Below are 17,567 nucleotides of genomic sequence, written 5' to 3'. Positions count from 1 at the left end.
AGCTTTATACAGGACCCTGTACAGTTTACCAATCATGTTAAAACTCAGACACCATCCAACCCCCTCCAATCCTAAGACACACCTACCTAAAAGGAGTGAAGTATTCGCCCAGTTTGTTGCTCCTTTTTGTGTTTTTTTGCACACTGTAAATGTTTATTTTATTTTTATTTTTTCTCCCTCCCCTTGAAAAGTCTTGATACCAAATGTTGGGCTTGGGATGAAGCTGAAATGGTGACCCCAATGTCAACTGTTTTTCTTTGCCTTAGACATGATCATGACCGCTTGTAGATTCTGCTCCTAAAAACAACAAACCTTAACTCATACTATCTACCTTTTTTAAGACAAATCTACTACACGAATATCAGCTGATTGACTGGATTTCATTTGGGTTTCTTCTCTCATTTCACGTAGCTGTGAAATAAATCTTTTTTTTTTTCTTTCTTTTTTTTTTTAAGGAGTAAAAACACAACATAATATTAATGCTGCACCACAGCATGTTGTATGCTGTGTTAAACTCACAGTCTTGTAGAACTGGAATCTGGACATCTCTCCCAAACTAAACTTGACAGGTATTTAAAAATAAAAAGCAGTAACACTACAAACAGCTGAATCTTAAGTTATGAATGTTGTAGGAGGAACGTGAAAGGTTTGTTTACATCAGCGCATATTTTAAATTCTGATCAGCCAAGAAACACCAAAAACACTTCAGTCATTTATTATATTACTGCAGTTTTTAAGGTTGAAAAGTTCTGACTGGGCATGATCAGTAATGTAACGTCATTGTAACACTAAACTGCTGTGTTTCGTATGGGAATTAGAGTATTGAACCATCTCATGCCACAGCCTATGAATCTTTGGTCACATTACAGCACTGATAATATTGATGATGCACTGTTCGAGGGGGCTTTCGAATTGAGGCCAGCTTTGTGGAAAATGGCGAACGATCCCACGTACTCCTTCCCTGGATCACATTTCCACATCGTTTGGGATCATGTTGCCTGGAGAGGATGTCACCTGACTCATCCTCCTCGCCAGGTAACAAATCTCAACCTGAAAGCTGCCTCACAGTCCTGCGTGGATGTCACTGAGCTGCCGCATTCAGCTGCATTCACTTCTTCTTTGATACGGGTCTCGAACCTTCTCCTTCGACCGTTGCTGAAGATTTTACTTGCAGAGGTATTTTCGCTTTCATCTTGGCTGATTTATGCTCACCATAGTTTAAAAGAGGCGTTTTCTGCAGAAACTATGAACTAAGAAAACAATCAGTTAAGCCCAAATGACGCACGCAATCTTTGACTTGCTTTGAAAAACATGTTTTAAGACATGAGAGATATTTGTAACACAACCCCTGACGTTGACAAAGAATGCGCTTTACATTTTTACTTTTTGAAGTCTTGAACATCTGCGGTCTTAAAAGAGTGTCCTCCTGTTTCCCCATCACCTGAATGGCCAAAGAATCTCCCCAGAACGAGTGACTTATGCTCTGCCGATAATAAAATAATATTTATTTATTGATGCCAGAGAAAAAAAATAATCCTCCTGAGAAGAATCTGCTGATGATTCGAGTTCAGGAGCCGAATGTATTCACCAACGGCTCACTAAGAAATTGGTTGTTGGAGCCTCTTAATGTTTAAGATTCCTGTGGACTCTAAACTTTGTATATTTGTGTCAGATGATTAGAACTAATAGCCCTTTATGTAAGTTGTAACTCAGGGCTATGCTATGCATCGAGCAGTACCTCTCAAACTAAAGACTCTCAGAGTCGCGTTGTACGAGCAAAACCAAACAGGAAGCTATTGTTCTGAAAATCCTTTATAAGCACAGGTAACGTATGTACTTGCATACATATATGTCGTTGTCGCTGTCGTAGTAGAAGTCCCACGTCTTTGTGCATTTTTTGATAGAACTACTGCTGCACTTTTGCTCCATTCCCAGAATTTGGGAAGTGCAAAATCTGTCTAATTTTAGAGTCGTCAGAAAGTGCAAAAGGTGTTCAGATAAATTTGGTTTGGAGACACTTTGGAGTTTTAAAAACATCACTTATTTGGTTTTGTTGTAAGGCTTTTTAGAGAGGTTCACGAATCGGTGTGGGATCGACAAGATGAATGAACGCAGGGATAGGACTGGGTATCGATACCGGCGCCACACCTTGATACAAACCCTTGTTTCAGCACTTCAACACTACAAAAATACTCTTTTTTTTTTTTTTTTTCAATGTTTAGAGAAAGTTTTTAAAAAGTTTGAAAAAAGTAACAGATTTTTGTCCCTTACAAAAATTCTCAATTGTTTAATGTCGTCTAAACCAGTGGCTTCAAACCTCAGGGTTCGGGACCCACACGAAGGGTCACAAGAAAATGTCTTTTTTTTTTTCGTGCTGTAAAGTGTCAGTTGTCAGTACAGCTGCTTTTCCTAAAATAAAACACAATTGGCGACAATCTGATTGAAAGAATTACTGTAGCTATAAAGACCCGTCAATGCGCTTTTAGACACATTTAAACTGATACAGAAACAAAATACTCAGAATTGATACCCAGCTCTATCTTTGCCGGGGGGGGGGGGGGTGCCAGTCACAGTGTTGAACATATCTGGCACATTTCATGGCTGTAGTGTCTAGTAAACCCTGACCTTTTATGAGATTGAATTAGTTAAATTAGTCAAAGCATTTGCTCTGTTCGCTATTTGAAAAAGAAAAAAAAAAGCCATAATTATATTATTGGGATAAATGGTGTCAGCACAACATGGCGCCCAGTAACCTCAGCTTTAAATGAACGGCATTCAGATCAGTTCAACTGGCCTGGAACGCGCAGTGTCGGCTTTTTGCTTCAGTTGCACGAGCGCCTCCTCTGGTTTTGGAGGCGTGGGATCTTTTGTGAGCATTTTGAGGCCTATACTTCACTCCTGAAAAACTCACCCCACAGGGTTTTTCTGATTTTGTACAACAGCTGTACATAAATTACACTTGTCTTCGACGACAGGGCGTCTTTCGCATCTGTGAGGGGAATGTACCATTCTCCGGATAAAGGGGTGTATTTTTTCTCACAAGTCAAAGATGTACTTGGTGTTGTACTTTTTTTTTTTTTTCTTTCTTTTTCTTTTTGCCCGGTGCACTAAAGATCTCATATGTGAATACCACCTCCACCTGTCCATGATACTCTTGTAGAGATGAAATGTCTCTGTCCAACTTTGTTTTTGAACTACGGGCATTTTCTGTCTCCAACATGCAGTCTTTCAACTGGTACTTTGTACAATTCAGTATTACCAAGTTTTTGAGAAGAAAAAAGATAAAATGTTGTAGGTTTAAAAGCAGTTTGTCTTGATGGCTTTTATTTCTCCAGTGCACATTTAAGTGTCATCTCACAGCTTTGTGCACTGAGATGACGCTTAATAAAAATTATTATTATTTTTTTGTTTTCCTCTTTTTATTTGTTGTCTCCCTTTTGAGTCCCCCCCCCCCAAAAAAAATTGCTTTCCAGATCCCTTTCACATCTGTCTTCACACACATGCACAGCCACTTCTTTTACTTTCCTCCACAGTAATACCCAGCTATCACTACCTGTAAGCATTTGAGCTGTTGATTTGTTTCTGTAGAGCGCACCTCTTTTTCTACAAACAACGTGCCTAGTTTGTACAACTTCTCCAACAGCAGCACTGCCCATGAGACCAAGACGCTCAGAGATTAACCCAGCACCATCCATCCATCCATCCATCTATCCATCCATCCATCCATCCATCCATCCATCCATCCTTTCATCCCTCCAATCCTTCCTGAACCAACCTTTTGGGGGTTGTGATCATGAGGAGTTGAAACTGAGGAATCATTGCTCACCTCAGACTGTACAAACAAACAGCTTTTTTGTATCCACAACGTTCAAGGACAAATCGGTCGTTCCTACCAGAGGTCTGAAATGCACACTCTCACTTGTTTGTGATTTCTCCCTGGTGGGTTTTGTGTTTTACAGATTTCCATTGCAAAGAGCTATCGCTGTCTTGTCCACAGGATTACCACAACCGCCATCACACGCGATTTCTGAATGTAAAAAAATCCTGTTGTTCAATATCTGGTCCTGGTTTCTTTTGTTTGTTTTTGTTTTGGGGTTTTTTTTTTGTTTGTTTCCTCCACTGTTGAGTTTTTTCAGACTAAGTTTACACCAGTGTGGTCACTTCATGAGGTTCTGAGTCTTTGGTGGCCAATAGGACGCCCAGCGATGTTCACTGGGAGGAAAGGGAGGATTAATGTGACAAAGTGTTAAGCATTTGAAAGAAGGGTTCGTTGACAGGTCGGTGCATCCAAACCAGGAAACATGAGCTTAAAGGATACTACGTGAATGATCTCCTCCCAGTGTATTAGCCTGTAAACAGTGTCGTGGGAAAGGAATTCAAAAACATCACACCAAATTAATTCTTAGAAAATTGAGATTATGCAAGTGAACTGAGTTGATATGACCTTTTAAAATGCATGGTAGAAGATATTTAAATTTAATGTACTGACCACAGGTTAATGCACTGGTTCATTTGCTGGAATGAGATCATTACAAAATAAGATTTGGTCTACAAAGGGGGCAGAGACTAAGGTGTCAAAACACTTTTTTAAAAAGTCTTAACCCCGTCAGTTTGTTTGACAGTTAACCAACAATTTTCAGTTTCCTGTCTTATCTTCAAAATTTGGGCAATATCGAGTGTGAAGAATAAGGAATGCCAGGCGGTTATCTCTGGAAATAATGAGGTTTTTTTTTCCTTGTAGCATTCCTAGAAAAATGATTTTAAAGTTGCTGCCTTTCGGCAACTTCAGCAGATTTGTTTTATTCATGTGTAGTAAGTGACGTGAAACTGGGCGAGGACTCTCAGCCACCAGCAGACACCAACAAAGGTGCTACATTATCTCTCAAGAGGATTTTAAAGAACTGCACTTAAACCTGTTATATGTAACTAAAATGTTAAGTTTCTATTTCCAGACCAGCAGCTCTTCACCACATTGGTTTTCAGTCCTCCCAGCCTCCGCAGCAGACGTGAGGAACCAGTCAGTGAGCGTCTGTCTGGAGGGAGAACCTGCAGCTTTGTGGTGAAGAGCTGCTAACGTTAGACACAGCAGGTTTTTGTATTGTGGAATCCAAAGTGTGCATCATGTTTGACAAATAAATGTCAAAAAGCTGCAAAACAGCAGTGACACAAGTCTCTGTTCACCCTGCGAGGACGCGAGGAAGTTTGTCTGACGTAGGTGGCGGTGCTGACTTGGTTGTGAAAAGAAAAAAAAAATACAGATGTAGCCTTTGTAGACGTCCTTTTTTACTTTCGTTTTGCAAGCTGAGTTGCTGCTGCACATTGCAGTTAAATGTTTAAGTGAAGTTGTGTCATCAGGCGAAGCATTTTTTGGGGATCCTTTAACACCCTCACCCCCCCTCCCAAAAACAGGATGAATATAAATGAATGAGTAAATACATAAATAAATAAAAAAAGATTCAAATCTGTGAAAGCTGCCAAATTAATTTTTTCTTTTTTTAAATTGTATTTTATAAAAGAAAATTACACTGCAAATGAAATCCACATTATTTAAAATCAAAATGACTACAGGATGTTTCACCACTGTCAGATGAGGACCACCTAATTTTCATGCTTCCATATAATTACCAAAACTACATGTATTCCAAAACATTTACATGCTCCATAAATGTATAAAATATTAATAAATTGAATTTTAATAGCACTTTTTTAAAAACAAAGTTACAAAGTGCATAACAGGGATAAGAAACAACAAACAATAAAAGCAAAGGCAAATAAAAACAAATAATGAGATCAAACAATACTAATAATAATTCTATTATCGAAATTATTGTCATATTTTTTTTGCCAAAAAAGAAAAATGTGGATTTTAATCCAACTAAAATCAGTTTTCTCTCAATTCCTGGAAAACTGAAATTTTGATTAAAATGGAAAACAGTTATTTGGTATCAGCTGTTTTGGGGGCCTCAGTGGCTCCTGGGGGCAACAGTCACAACACTGATAGGGACTATGAAAAGTATTACCAAAACAAATCTCAAAAATAATATAATAATTTGAATTTGTGCAAATCTTTTAATCATAAAAACAACCAAATGTTGTATTTAGCCAAATTTCACACGACAAAAATAAGTGCTTCCTGCAACGTCCCACGTTTTTGTACCAAGAGCTGCTAACTGAACCCTCACGACCACTGATATTTATATGAATGAAGTGATGGACGTCTACAGAGGCTAGAGTATCTGTATCTGACATGTGAGCAGTTACACCTCAGTTGAAACCAAACATGCTCAACAGCACCTGTATCATTGCTCCACACCCCCCACACTCTCCCCCCACCTCCTGTAGGCAATAAACATGTCACTTTTGAAGAGTCTTTTTGTCTGTGCTTTATTTATTTATAATAAAAAAAACACACACACAAGTCATGGATACAACAAAAAGCACGTCAGAGATAACAGCACCGTCTGAAATGTAATCATCACCTTCACAATGTGTCGTCAAATTTACTAGAAGGAATTTGTACAGAATTACAGTTATAAAGAAGTTTGAAATCGTTTGATTACACCACAGTATATCTTTGTGATTTTGATAATAAAATGGAAACTTTTACACATTTAACACATTTAAACTGTTTAATTTCAGAGTACAATCTATCAATAGGGCAATATAGCTTTTTGTTTGTTTAATGAGCTCCCCAATAACACATTATAGGCTACATTTAAAAGGCTAAAGCAGAGCAGCATATAAGGAAGCATTAAGACCATATGACTGTAGTTATTATCATTTTTCCAAAGGATAACACTAGAAAGGCTGAATCAGTTGAAGAGAACTGTAAGCTGAAGGTGTTATATAGTATAAAATGTGAATTGCAAAACCGACTTTTTCAAGTTGGGCAGTGGCTCAGTCCTCCTACAGTTAATTCACAGCTTCACTGAATTAAATGGAACCATTGCTACATCAAATGTTGCCACAAAATGTGATCAGAAGACAGAGGTAGGAGCAGTGGGTGACAGAGTGGTTTCAGTGGGGGCCTCATTTTTCCTGTAATTAAAACAAAAGAAGACGAGAAATGAGTTGATGAGTGAGTCAATAGGTCAGAATGCAGAAACAGAAACACATACAGTGGCTTATTGCTGTGTGGTGATCAGGGATGAAATAACCGTGTGGTTAAATATACAGGATTAATCGGATTCTAGTATAAAGTGCAAATTTTTGATTACCGTTATCACACTAACTGATGGTGAACACAAGAGCGAGCCCTTCCTTTGACACAGTCCTTCCTTCAGACACAACAACATACCAGTCAATACACAGTGACATGGCAGAGGGCAGGGAAAATTATAGTTTAGTGTGTCTTTTCAAATTCCAGAAATTTTCTCCCAGCTCACTGTTCATGTGTCACAGTTTGTAGTTCAGTTTTAAAACATCAACAGTGAGGTGGAGGGAAGTTTGGGTGTTTGGCGCCACCACTGGCTACTGTGAGGAATAAGTGTGCCTTTTAAAAATTAAGATAAAAAAAACTCATCAGAATCTGTTGGAAGTGTTTTTAGAAAAAATCTGGAAACCAAAGATAGAAATACCAAAACATCTCCATGACCACCACCGTACACTGTACAGTCAAAAAAAACACAGCAAAGAATCACATCTTCACCTTTAAGAGGCTCATTTCAACACTAACTTGAATTGTGAATTAAATCAGGATATTGTAAATTGAAATGATTGTTGTTCTATAATATATTCATGTATCCTGAATACAATCACATCAAAGATATGAACCAAGGCATGTCATTACTTTTGCAAGTTGGTGAGCAGCTGTTTGATCCACGGCGTCGATGGATCAATGCAAACTTTCATGCCGTTCTTCCTGGTGACTCTGTGGCGAAAGAGAGGGATTACATCGTGGAGAAATTCTCACATTGCACACATATGAGTAAACCTGTCTCAGCGGTGAGTCAGTACATGTTTTATTTTGATGTACCAGCTGATAACTTTTCCATTTTGTGCAATTTTGTACTTTTTTACTTTCACTTTTAGTTCATAAGGATGTGCCACCTGGAGCCTGGAGCTGATTAGCTTAGCTTAGTAAAGATGCCTAAAACAGGAATATATTGTGCTTTTTGTTCCTATACAACTACTATAGTCTCTTTGCAGATAAAGATTTTACAAATACTGTAAATATGTATATGATAATTTCAAAATTTCAAAAGCCTATCCATAGATAAAAAAAAGCACCAAAATCATATATAAAATGACTCAGCTCAAGCAGCAGATTAAATACTGCTTTTTACTTTATAATTTTCCCTTAACATTCTGTTATTGCTACTTTTACTCAACTAACACAGAAAAGGGCCACTCTTCAAGTCCTGTTACCTTTTATACTCACTACACTTTGCTTAATAAAGTATTTGTTTCTTTTTTATTAAATCAATCGTGAGTACTCACATGATTTCAGTCCAGCGGCATTGTCCGGAAATAGGAAGCACCTCAATTTTCATGATAGCCTTAAGAGAGATTATTTTAGAGCTGGTCCGTATGCACTTACACCTGGGAGAAGCTGTGAAAAATTCAAATTTAAAAAGCAGTTTAATTATCATGTCATTCTGCTGTGGTTGACAAAACCTCTAACTCAGTGTCCAGCGGTAGCTTTGCTCTTAGAGCTTTCAACCGCATCTCATAATCAGTCATGAGGTGATGTAAATATGGACCTCAGGTCATGTGACGGCTGGTGGTCTATGCTCCATATCATCAAACTCCGCTGACTGATGAAGAACATGAAATGTGGTTGAAAGCTGCAGAAAACGTGTGCCCAATTTGTTTGTTTTTTTGTTTTTTCCTTCAAGGTCAAGAAATACATTTTCACACTCAACACACTCAAAAGTAAATACTTATATTCAACCATTATATTAAAAGATCAACAAAGGTTTGTTCTTTTATTAACATACATATAAGTGGTGTAGTTTGATGTGTTTTACAACACACTAATGAGAGATTTGAAAAGGATTAAACATTAAAATGAGAAAAAGGTTTGAACACAATGAATATAAATGACATGAATATTATATATTTTATGTTAAAATGCCTGCTGAGTGCAAGATATCAAAATTAATAAGTAAAAGCATTTTGGCACTTTATGTTGTCCAACTTATAGATTAGTAAAATATCACTGTATGCAGACGACGCCTTATTGTTTCTTTAACTTTGATTGCAAAAATACTACACCCTCAGAGGAAAACATCTTTGAGACTAGACACCTGAAGAAAAAAGAGTAAGAGTTGGTTTTTAAAAAAATGTAACCATGTCATTGAATGTAAAAGAAAAGTTTCTTACCATGGATAGTCATGATGCAGCAGCAGAGAGTCAGAGCAGCCAGGAGCAGCAGTGGTTTGGGCATCATTTTGGCGGTTGTTTTGATCTTTGAGCACCAAGAGGATGTGAGAATGAAGTGAGAGTGAATAGAGTACAGTCTGGGTTTATAAAGCAGCAAATAAGGAAGTATGTGTAGGAAGAACTCTACACTTTCCTGTCTTGACACAGCAAAATTTAAAAATTGCATTTTTAGGGGCTTCTGCTTAGTGAGCTAAATTTTCGTTCCGTCCTTCTGTGGGTGTATTTTACTCATCTATCAGCCAGGTTTTCTTTATTACAGCAAATAAAATAAATATATGGTTTTACAATTATGTTATATTCACTCACTATTTGGGCTGTTTTTGGATACTAATGCCACAGTGGCACCATGTGGGATGCAAAGTATGGCAGTTGCAAGTATTCCTGCCATCAGACAGGAGTAACCTGTACACTGACTGCAATAATTGTCTAGTGCTGACTAATGATAATATGAAGGACAGTGTTAGTAACTGGAGATAAAAAGTTAATTAACACATTTTTTTAGCCTTGAATGTGAATGATGGACTTCAGCTCTCAAACGACATTTCTATATTATCATCCACCAGATCTGATCTGAACTTTTAGACGGAACATTAAATTCCTGGCGGCCTGAGGGTCGTCTTGTCCAGTGCTGTGAACAGTCAACTTGACTAGCAATAACATCATCTAATTTTATTTTATTTTATTCATTTTAGTTGACAGTGACAATGCATATTAATAACATTTCTGAAAATATGCCAGAGTTAGACAGAGAGGCTAATTTTCATCTGTAGTCCCTTGGAGTTGGATAACAAGCAGGAATGAGATAACCGACCTCTTGCATCACCTCACCTGTCTGCCCTATCTTTTTCCTTGGGTAATGGTTATCAGTAATAATAATAATCAATTGTTAATGAGCGGTCATTGAACTGAATATTTTGTGTGAAGGATTTGGAGTTGTTTAAATGCACCTCTGATGACAGCTTGGTAATGAAAATGGAGTAATAAGTGATGTAAGGCATTACTTTTGCCGTACAGTACTTAATAGAATAATGCCATTACAATTAAGTTTTAAACTGATTACAGTTTTCATGTAACTTACCCCAGCACTACTGTCTGACATTCAGGGAAGTCCCTGACAATCCCAGACAGCTGGTCGAAGGGGTTCACTGCTGTCCCTGGCCTGACCTTGTATGTGACATGCAGATATTTTTAAACCTCCAGTTTCACATTCAAAATGTAAATCACAGTAAGAAAAGGTTAATTCAAACACCATTTTATCTTGAGCTGCACCAAAGCACAGCACCCAAGCGTCAACTAAGTAGAACAAATGGATTTTATACCAGTGCCAACATTAAAAACATTCTACTAACAGCAGAGGACACCACCTCAAGCTGTTCGATTACAAGTTATGTGTCATCTAGACACAGGATTAGGTCATGATGTGAGAGTGGTTAAATCCAGAGCAGACTCAGGGAACTTCAGCACAGGACAGATAAAGATGACTTAGTTGCATTAGTCTGGATTCAACATGTCCAGAATCAGGAACAGAAAATACTGGAGAGTACCAAGAACCAAACTTGAGCAGAGCTGCACTTCTGTATTTGCCTAGGAGGTCGCTAGCTGATAACCACATCCTTTCTGGTAAATAATTGATTGAGGGGACTGTTATCACCCCCAAAATTAGACTTTAGTTCCTGTTTATGAAAATGAGATGTATATTCCAAGATTAAATTTAGATGAGCTCCGTCGTGTACGGTAAATACTAAACCCTGCTGGGGGAGACCCCCTGAACAGTCACAAGATGGTGGGTGAAGAGAAGAAACCGAAAGTTTAAGATTGAATTATCCATTCATGATCTAAATGTGGGACCTAGCTGGGATATTTTAAGTAATTGTGAAGGATATTTGTTTCACGTACAGTGAAAGTATTCAGACCCCTTTAAATTTTTCACTATTTGTTTCATTGCAGCCATTTGCTAAAATCAAAAAAGTTCATTTTATTCCTCATTAATGTAAACTCAGCACCCCATCCTGACAGAAAAAAAAAACAAAAAAAAACAAAAAAAAAACAGAAATGTAGAAATTTTCGCAAATTTATTAAAGAAAAAAAACTGAAATATCACATGGTCATAAGTATTTAGACCCTTTGCTCAGTATTGAGTAGAAGCACTCTTTTGAGCTAGGTCAGCCATGAGTCTTCTTGGGAATGATGCAACAAGTTTTTCACACCTGGATTTGGGGATCCTCTGCCATTCTTCCTTGCAGATCCTCTCCAGTTCTGTCAGGTTGGATGGTGAACATTGGTTGACAGCCATTTTCAGGTCTCTCCAGAGATGCTCAATTGGGTTTAGGTCAGGGCTCTGGCTGGGCCAGTCAAGAATGGTCACAGAGTTGTTCCGAAGCCACTCCTTTGTTATTTTAGCTGTGTGCTTAGGGTCATTGTCTTGTTGGAAGGTGAACCTTCGGCCCAGTCTGAGGTCCTGAGCGCTCTGGAAGAGGTTTTCTTCCAGGATATCTCTGTACTTGGCCACATTCATCTTTCCTTCAATTGCAACCAGTCGTTCTGTCCCTGCAGCTGAAAAACACCCCCATAGCATGATGCTGCCACCACCATGTTTCACTGTTGGGATTGTATTGGGCAGGTGATGAGCAGTGCCTGGTTTTCTACACACATACTGCTTAGAATTAACACCAAAAAGTTCAATCTTGGTCTCATCAGAACAGAGAATCTTATTTCTCATAGTCTGGGAGTCCTTCATGTGTTTTTTGGCAAACTCTATGCGGGCTTTCATATGTCTTGCACGGAGGAGAGGCTTCCGTCAGGCCACTCTGCCATAAAGCCCCGACTGGTGGAGGGCTGCAGTGATAGCTGACTTTGTGGAACTTTCTCCCATCTCCCTACTGTATCTCTGGAGCTCAGCCACAGTGATCTTTGGGTTCTTCTTTACCTCTCTCACCAAGGCTCTTCTCCCACGATTGCTCAGTTTGGCTGGACAGCCAGGTCTAGGAAGAGTTCTGGTCATCCCAAACTTCTTCCATTTAAGGATTATGGAGGCCACTGTGCTGCAGAAATTCTTTTGTAACCTTGGCCAGATCTGTGCCTTGCCACAATTCTGTCTCTGAGCTCCTTGGGCAGTTCCTTCGACCTCATGATTCTCATTTGCTCTGACATGCACTGTGAGCTGTAAGGTCTTATATAGACAGGTGTGTGCCTTTCCTAATCAAGTCCAATCAGTTTAATTAAACACAGCTGGACTCCAATGAAGGAGTAGAACCATCTCAAGGAGGATCAGAAGAAATGGACAGCATGTGAGTTAAATATGAGTGTCACAGCAAAGGGTCTGAATACTTATGACCATGTGATATTAGTTTAGTTTTTCTTTTTTAATAAATTTGCAAAAATTTCTACATTTCAGTTTTTTTCTGTCAAGATGGGGTGCTGAGTTTACATTAATGAGGAATAAAATGAACTTTTTTGATTTTAGCAAATGGCTGCAATGAAACAAAGAGTGAAAATTTAAAGGGGTCTGGATACTTTCCGTACCCACTGTATAATAATAATAAAAGCATTTGACGCGTTATTCCTTATGTGGCTCCATTTGTCCCTGACCACCTCCGAATGTGGCTCAAACAGGCAGGTCGGGGACATGGGAAATGTATGATAAACCATTCGCTCTAAACGGTCTTTTGTGTGCACAGCGTACATCTTTTGTGTCCTGCTTGAGAAAGAATCCCTTTCATACATACATCACACCCATACACTGAAGGAACAGCCAGTCGGGGATCGAACCACCAACCTACTGGTCAGTGAACGACCCACTTGACCTCCTGGACCACAGCTGCCCTAATTGTTCTTGTCTTCTGGAATCTTTCTTTTTTTTAATTATGCAGTAAGGCAGCCCCCCCCTTGACTATTTCACGTGGGGTTTCATTAATTCTTTCTTATTTTCAACAGCACACCATTGTGTTGTCTTGGAAAGTGTTTGGTGAAAGTGTATTGCTGCCCCTTTGAACTGATCGTCAGTCAGCACTGTCAAGTTCTAATATGTCAGCCATTCTTGCCTCCTCCCATTCTCTGCTGCGGTTTATCAAAACGATTGTTCTGTTTTCCCCAGAAAATCACGGCACACCACCCAGTATTGCATAAAAACAAAACAAGCTCAGCATATATATGATAACCTTGGCTGAACGTTTTGGATCTTTGGCACACTTTAATCAAATTCAGCATTTTTCATTTCCCATTTTTCTTGTAAAATTAATTCAATGATTCAAAATCAGGGTTGAGGACACATTTAATTTTCTATCTTTCTGATACAAGACAAATCAACTTTTGTGATTTTACATTGATATTACATTGGTTCTGATTGGTTAAGCTGAGGACAAATGTTCTGCCACATTAAGAAGACTGATTTGGCAGAAAGTGGATTTTCCATCATATCCAAACATGAGGACAACATAGATCGCAAACACAAACACCCAGTATGTTTGATTTTAAAATATTATTTTATATTTTGTGCAATCAGCTGACTAAGGACTGAAACAGAACAGATGCGTCACACAGCAACATTTTAATATGCAATCGGAAATGAAAAGAGGTCAAAATTCAGAGGCTACAGTGATCTGACAGTTACTGAAAAAAAAAGCAAGAAAAACAGGGGGAAATGATACAATCAGTTTGTGAGTCACACACATATGCATATAGAATTCCACAGTAACACCATCTCTGCAATAAACAGGAAACGCTAGGTCAAAACAAATCACTGACTGAAAAGATTTGACACAGTTGATCCAGGAACTGATTAGTCGACTAATTATATTTTTTTTTACAGCCTGAAAAAGATTTCCTTTTTTAACAAAAATGTAAAAATAGTTGGTTGTTTTAATCATCTTATTTATTTTAGGCAACTGGTCACGTTGGAGTGTAAATCCATGTTCTGTTCAGACTCATAATATATATCGTATATAGTGAAGACTTTGAAGGAATTTCTTAAAAAGTAATACGTTTATTTTGGCCATGATTACAGTATGAATTCTTGAAAAAAAAAAAACATGTTTCGTGGGGTCAGTGACCTTTAACCTGTGGGATATATTTTAGCTAATCTCACATCAGAACAGTGAAGTCTCATGGATGCAGAGATGCAACAGTCACTTCCTGTGTCACTTTCCCAAACTCTTCAGATTTTATTCCTTGTCAGTGGATCAATGTTTTGGATTCTGATTACGTAGATTATCTCATGACATCGGCACATGTCACAGTTTGGGATATTAGATGCTGAGTGAACATTCGGTTCTTGTTTGGGCAGGTATGAGGTTTGAAGACTGTGTCGGAGAATCCATGAAACGACAAGGTTTGAGGAGAGTTGCCACTCAGTAATAGTGTATGACAGGAATCCTTAACTGGAGGTTTAGGGTAAGAGGAGAACTGCTTCCGCCCAAAACTATGAGCCCCTGCACTGATTTCCCTTTCACCTTAAGCCAAATCTTCTTAAAAAGAAACATTAGCACCACTCAAAGACTCAATTTCACTTCTTGTCAATTTCAAGATGAAACAAAACCTAGAGGAGAACTTAAAGGAGACTGTGCGCTGTGTTACTGCAGAAGCAAAAGTAGAGCAAGAGTAAAGATCGAGCAGAAAATAAGAAAGGTCATGAAAGGTTGTCACAGAATAAACCAACTCAGCCTTCTTCTCATAAGCATGTTCAGGGTACTATATCAGTATGTGCAACAAGTGAAACCAATCTGTGCCCCAACAAAGGAAACATTTGCAAGCATTTCAATTTCCCGATTTTCAATGTCAGAAAGGTCAGCCCACCCACAGAGATGAGTGCAGTGTAAATCAGACTGCTTAGTTCAGCAAGTATTGAAGCCTGCTCAGTGTTTCAGCGAAGTACAGTGCTGCTGGGGAGAAGACAAAACAACAAACAAAATTAAATGCTACTTATCCTCTCCCCACACACATGGAGCAGAGGAGAGACAGGTCAACAACATGTTACATTAAGGGCAATAAAAGCTTTCCCTTAAGTGCCATAAATTCCTCTAAAACCAAGATAAACAGACACCAACCACAAACATCTAAAAGTCAGGCCAAAATATCAACAATTTGGCAACAGTGGGGAAGATGATTGCAGTTTTCTGATGGTAGGGAAGTTCCATGTTTAACAGTCGAGTCTCACAATTGTCTTGTTTTCACTGATAAGCTGATGAATCTCCTCGTTTGCGTCTTCCTTAGAGGAAACTGTCAACCACACACTGTGGTGCTAACACATCTGTATTTAAATGTGACTGCCAGTTACAGTTTCGTACTGGTTTTATCATGTAGGATTCTTGACTCACATACAGGAAAACTGCAATATTTTAATGTAACCTACAGTAGGTGAGAGCTGACAAGACTGAGCCGATAAACCAAAGTGTCAACCACAAGTGCGCTGTGCATCAGCAGATGGCAGAAGGTGTGAAAACATGGATTTCCACTTTGTCTGTTGCCTAAAACAAAAGCAAAACTTTCACCCCTTGTTTTTCTGACTGTTGCACCAGGCAGCTGATGACACTGTGCCTACTATGGTTTATAAAATACTTTATAAGGTGTGTTTTCAGCTTATTGCACTGCTCTTAAGTGACCAAATGTCTTCTTGTTTAATGGTTTGGCAAATATCATATATGTGAGGAGTAACTTGTAATGTTATTGTAGTTGAAGTTAGCATGTGTGCTAATGTTATACTGTAAAACCACAGTGTAAAACATATTCTAACCTTGTGTTTTAAATTGGTTCTGCAGAATATGAACAGACTTCAGAACAGCTTCTCCCTCAGACTGTCTGCTTCATGTGAACTGTGTCACACACGAAGACTGATGATTAATGGCTCCTGGACTTTTTGCACCTCACCTCAATGACTTATGGACGGCTGCAATAGCTTACAGTCAACCTGTCAGGCTCACTTAGCTATGAAGTATTATTTTTACATTTTTACTATAATTTATACGTGTTACTAAATAAGATTTATCCACCTCTCTTTATTATGCAGACTTTTATTTTTAATTTGTCACTTACAGTTGATTGTAAATTGCACACATTATTTAATTCATCCATTTATTACATTCTTTTGTACACGTCTCCAGTGGTGTAAATTGTTGAAATTAATGTAGTTTTAATGTGAAATAAAGTTTTTTATGAAGCTTTGCTTTGTTGATGGTTTTTGAATTTTGACAGTAGCAGCACACACAGTATAGAAATCACAACACATTGAAGTTTTCCTGAATTTGTAATTAATCACAAGACTTTCTATGTTGGCTTTAATTAACAACAAACATGATAGAAATGTTTAAATGTGTCCGTCCTTCAACAGTGATAATCAATCAATACAGTATCTAGAGATAGATACTAGGAGTTTGTGCTTTTCTAATTTGTCTTGTGCAACTACCAATTTAAATAATGAAAACAGTAATTCACCAACCTGACCTGTTAAAACAATTAAGTTGTCATCGAGTACATCTGTCTCTGAGGTCACAGCATCACACATTTATTACGAGTCTCGTTTTGCTCCAGGTTGCAGTTCTGGTGGGTCAGTCCCATCTGTTTCCTACTGAACACCATTTTGATGTTAAATTGGTCAATACTTTCACCAGTGAAGGTGGGGACTTTTTGAGACTCTTATTTTGAAAGTGTCCGTGCTTCTGTGTTTGGCTGTATAAATTGCATAAAGTTTTGGACAACAAAGCCAATAATTCCCTCTTACCATGTTGAGACTTTTATTTTTTATTTCCAAATCATCGAGATGGTGTTTGTGTGTTTCTGACAATATATATATGTGTGTGTGTGTGTGTGTGTGTGTGTGTGTGTGTGTGTGTGTGTGTGTGTGTGTGTGTGTGTTGAAGACGCAATAGTAGAGCTCCAAAGAGGGTTTGGTTGTTTTGAAGACGTCTCCTCATTCAATTTTTTCACCTTTTGTCAACATTTACATTGCCATGGTTACTCAAATCGCTAAGAATATATATATATATATTGTCTAGGTTTTCTCAAAGCTGCAGGACTAGTTACACGCCGAAATTTCAATACAGAAGATGACTAAGACAAATAAGTGTGCAGAATAATAATATATGCCTTCAAGGCTATTGAAGGCACATAACTAGGAAATTCCTGAAGAGATTTTGCTCTTCTTCAGCTCAGGAGACAAAACTGTGATTCTCATTTCAGCTTCACTTTAGTTT

General features: G+C 38.2%; 1 protein-coding gene across 2 annotated transcripts; it reads right to left on the bottom strand.

Annotated features, from left to right (window-relative positions):
* Positions 1-6,368: 6,368 nt before the first annotated feature.
* Positions 6,369-9,450, bottom strand: cxcl13 (chemokine (C-X-C motif) ligand 13). Of its 2 annotated transcripts, XM_023414324.2 has the most exons (5): positions 9,325-9,450; positions 8,440-8,551; positions 7,790-7,870; positions 7,218-7,277; positions 6,369-7,038 (listed from the first exon to the last, which is right to left on the bottom strand). In XM_023414324.2, exons 1-4 carry the CDS (start codon positions 9,389-9,391, stop codon positions 7,223-7,225), a joined length of 315 nt encoding a protein of 104 aa, XP_023270092.1. In that variant the 5' UTR covers positions 9,392-9,450; the 3' UTR covers positions 6,369-7,038; positions 7,218-7,222. The 2 variants fall into 2 exon arrangements, with proteins under 2 accessions (XP_023270092.1, XP_023270091.1); XM_023414323.2 differs by lacking the exon at positions 7,218-7,277.
* Between the last annotated feature and the right edge of the window lie 8,117 nt (positions 9,451-17,567).

This window comes from Seriola lalandi, unplaced genomic scaffold (genome assembly GCF_002814215.2).
Source record: "Seriola lalandi dorsalis isolate HSWRI2012SDOR001 ecotype SW California unplaced genomic scaffold, Sedor1 jcf7180002054524, whole genome shotgun sequence".
NCBI lineage: Eukaryota > Metazoa > Chordata > Actinopteri > Carangiformes > Carangidae > Seriola > Seriola lalandi.
Note: the sequence above shows the minus strand (reverse complement) of the source record. Positions and strands in the feature narration are given on the sequence as shown.

Bases quoted from the DNA above. Each gene is read 5' to 3' on its own strand.
- cxcl13 (XM_023414323.2), bottom strand. From the start codon at position 9,391: ATGATGCCCAAACCACTGCTGCTCCTGGCTGCTCTGACTCTCTGCTGC. The intron at 8,552-9,324 runs GTAAGAAACTTT...AATTTTTCACAG, and splicing joins CTGCATCATGACTATCCATG to CTTCTCCCAGGTGTAAGTGC. The intron at 7,871-8,439 runs GTGAGTACTCAC...CTTTCGCCACAG, and splicing joins TGCCGCTGGACTGAAATCAT to AGTCACCAGGAAGAACGGCA.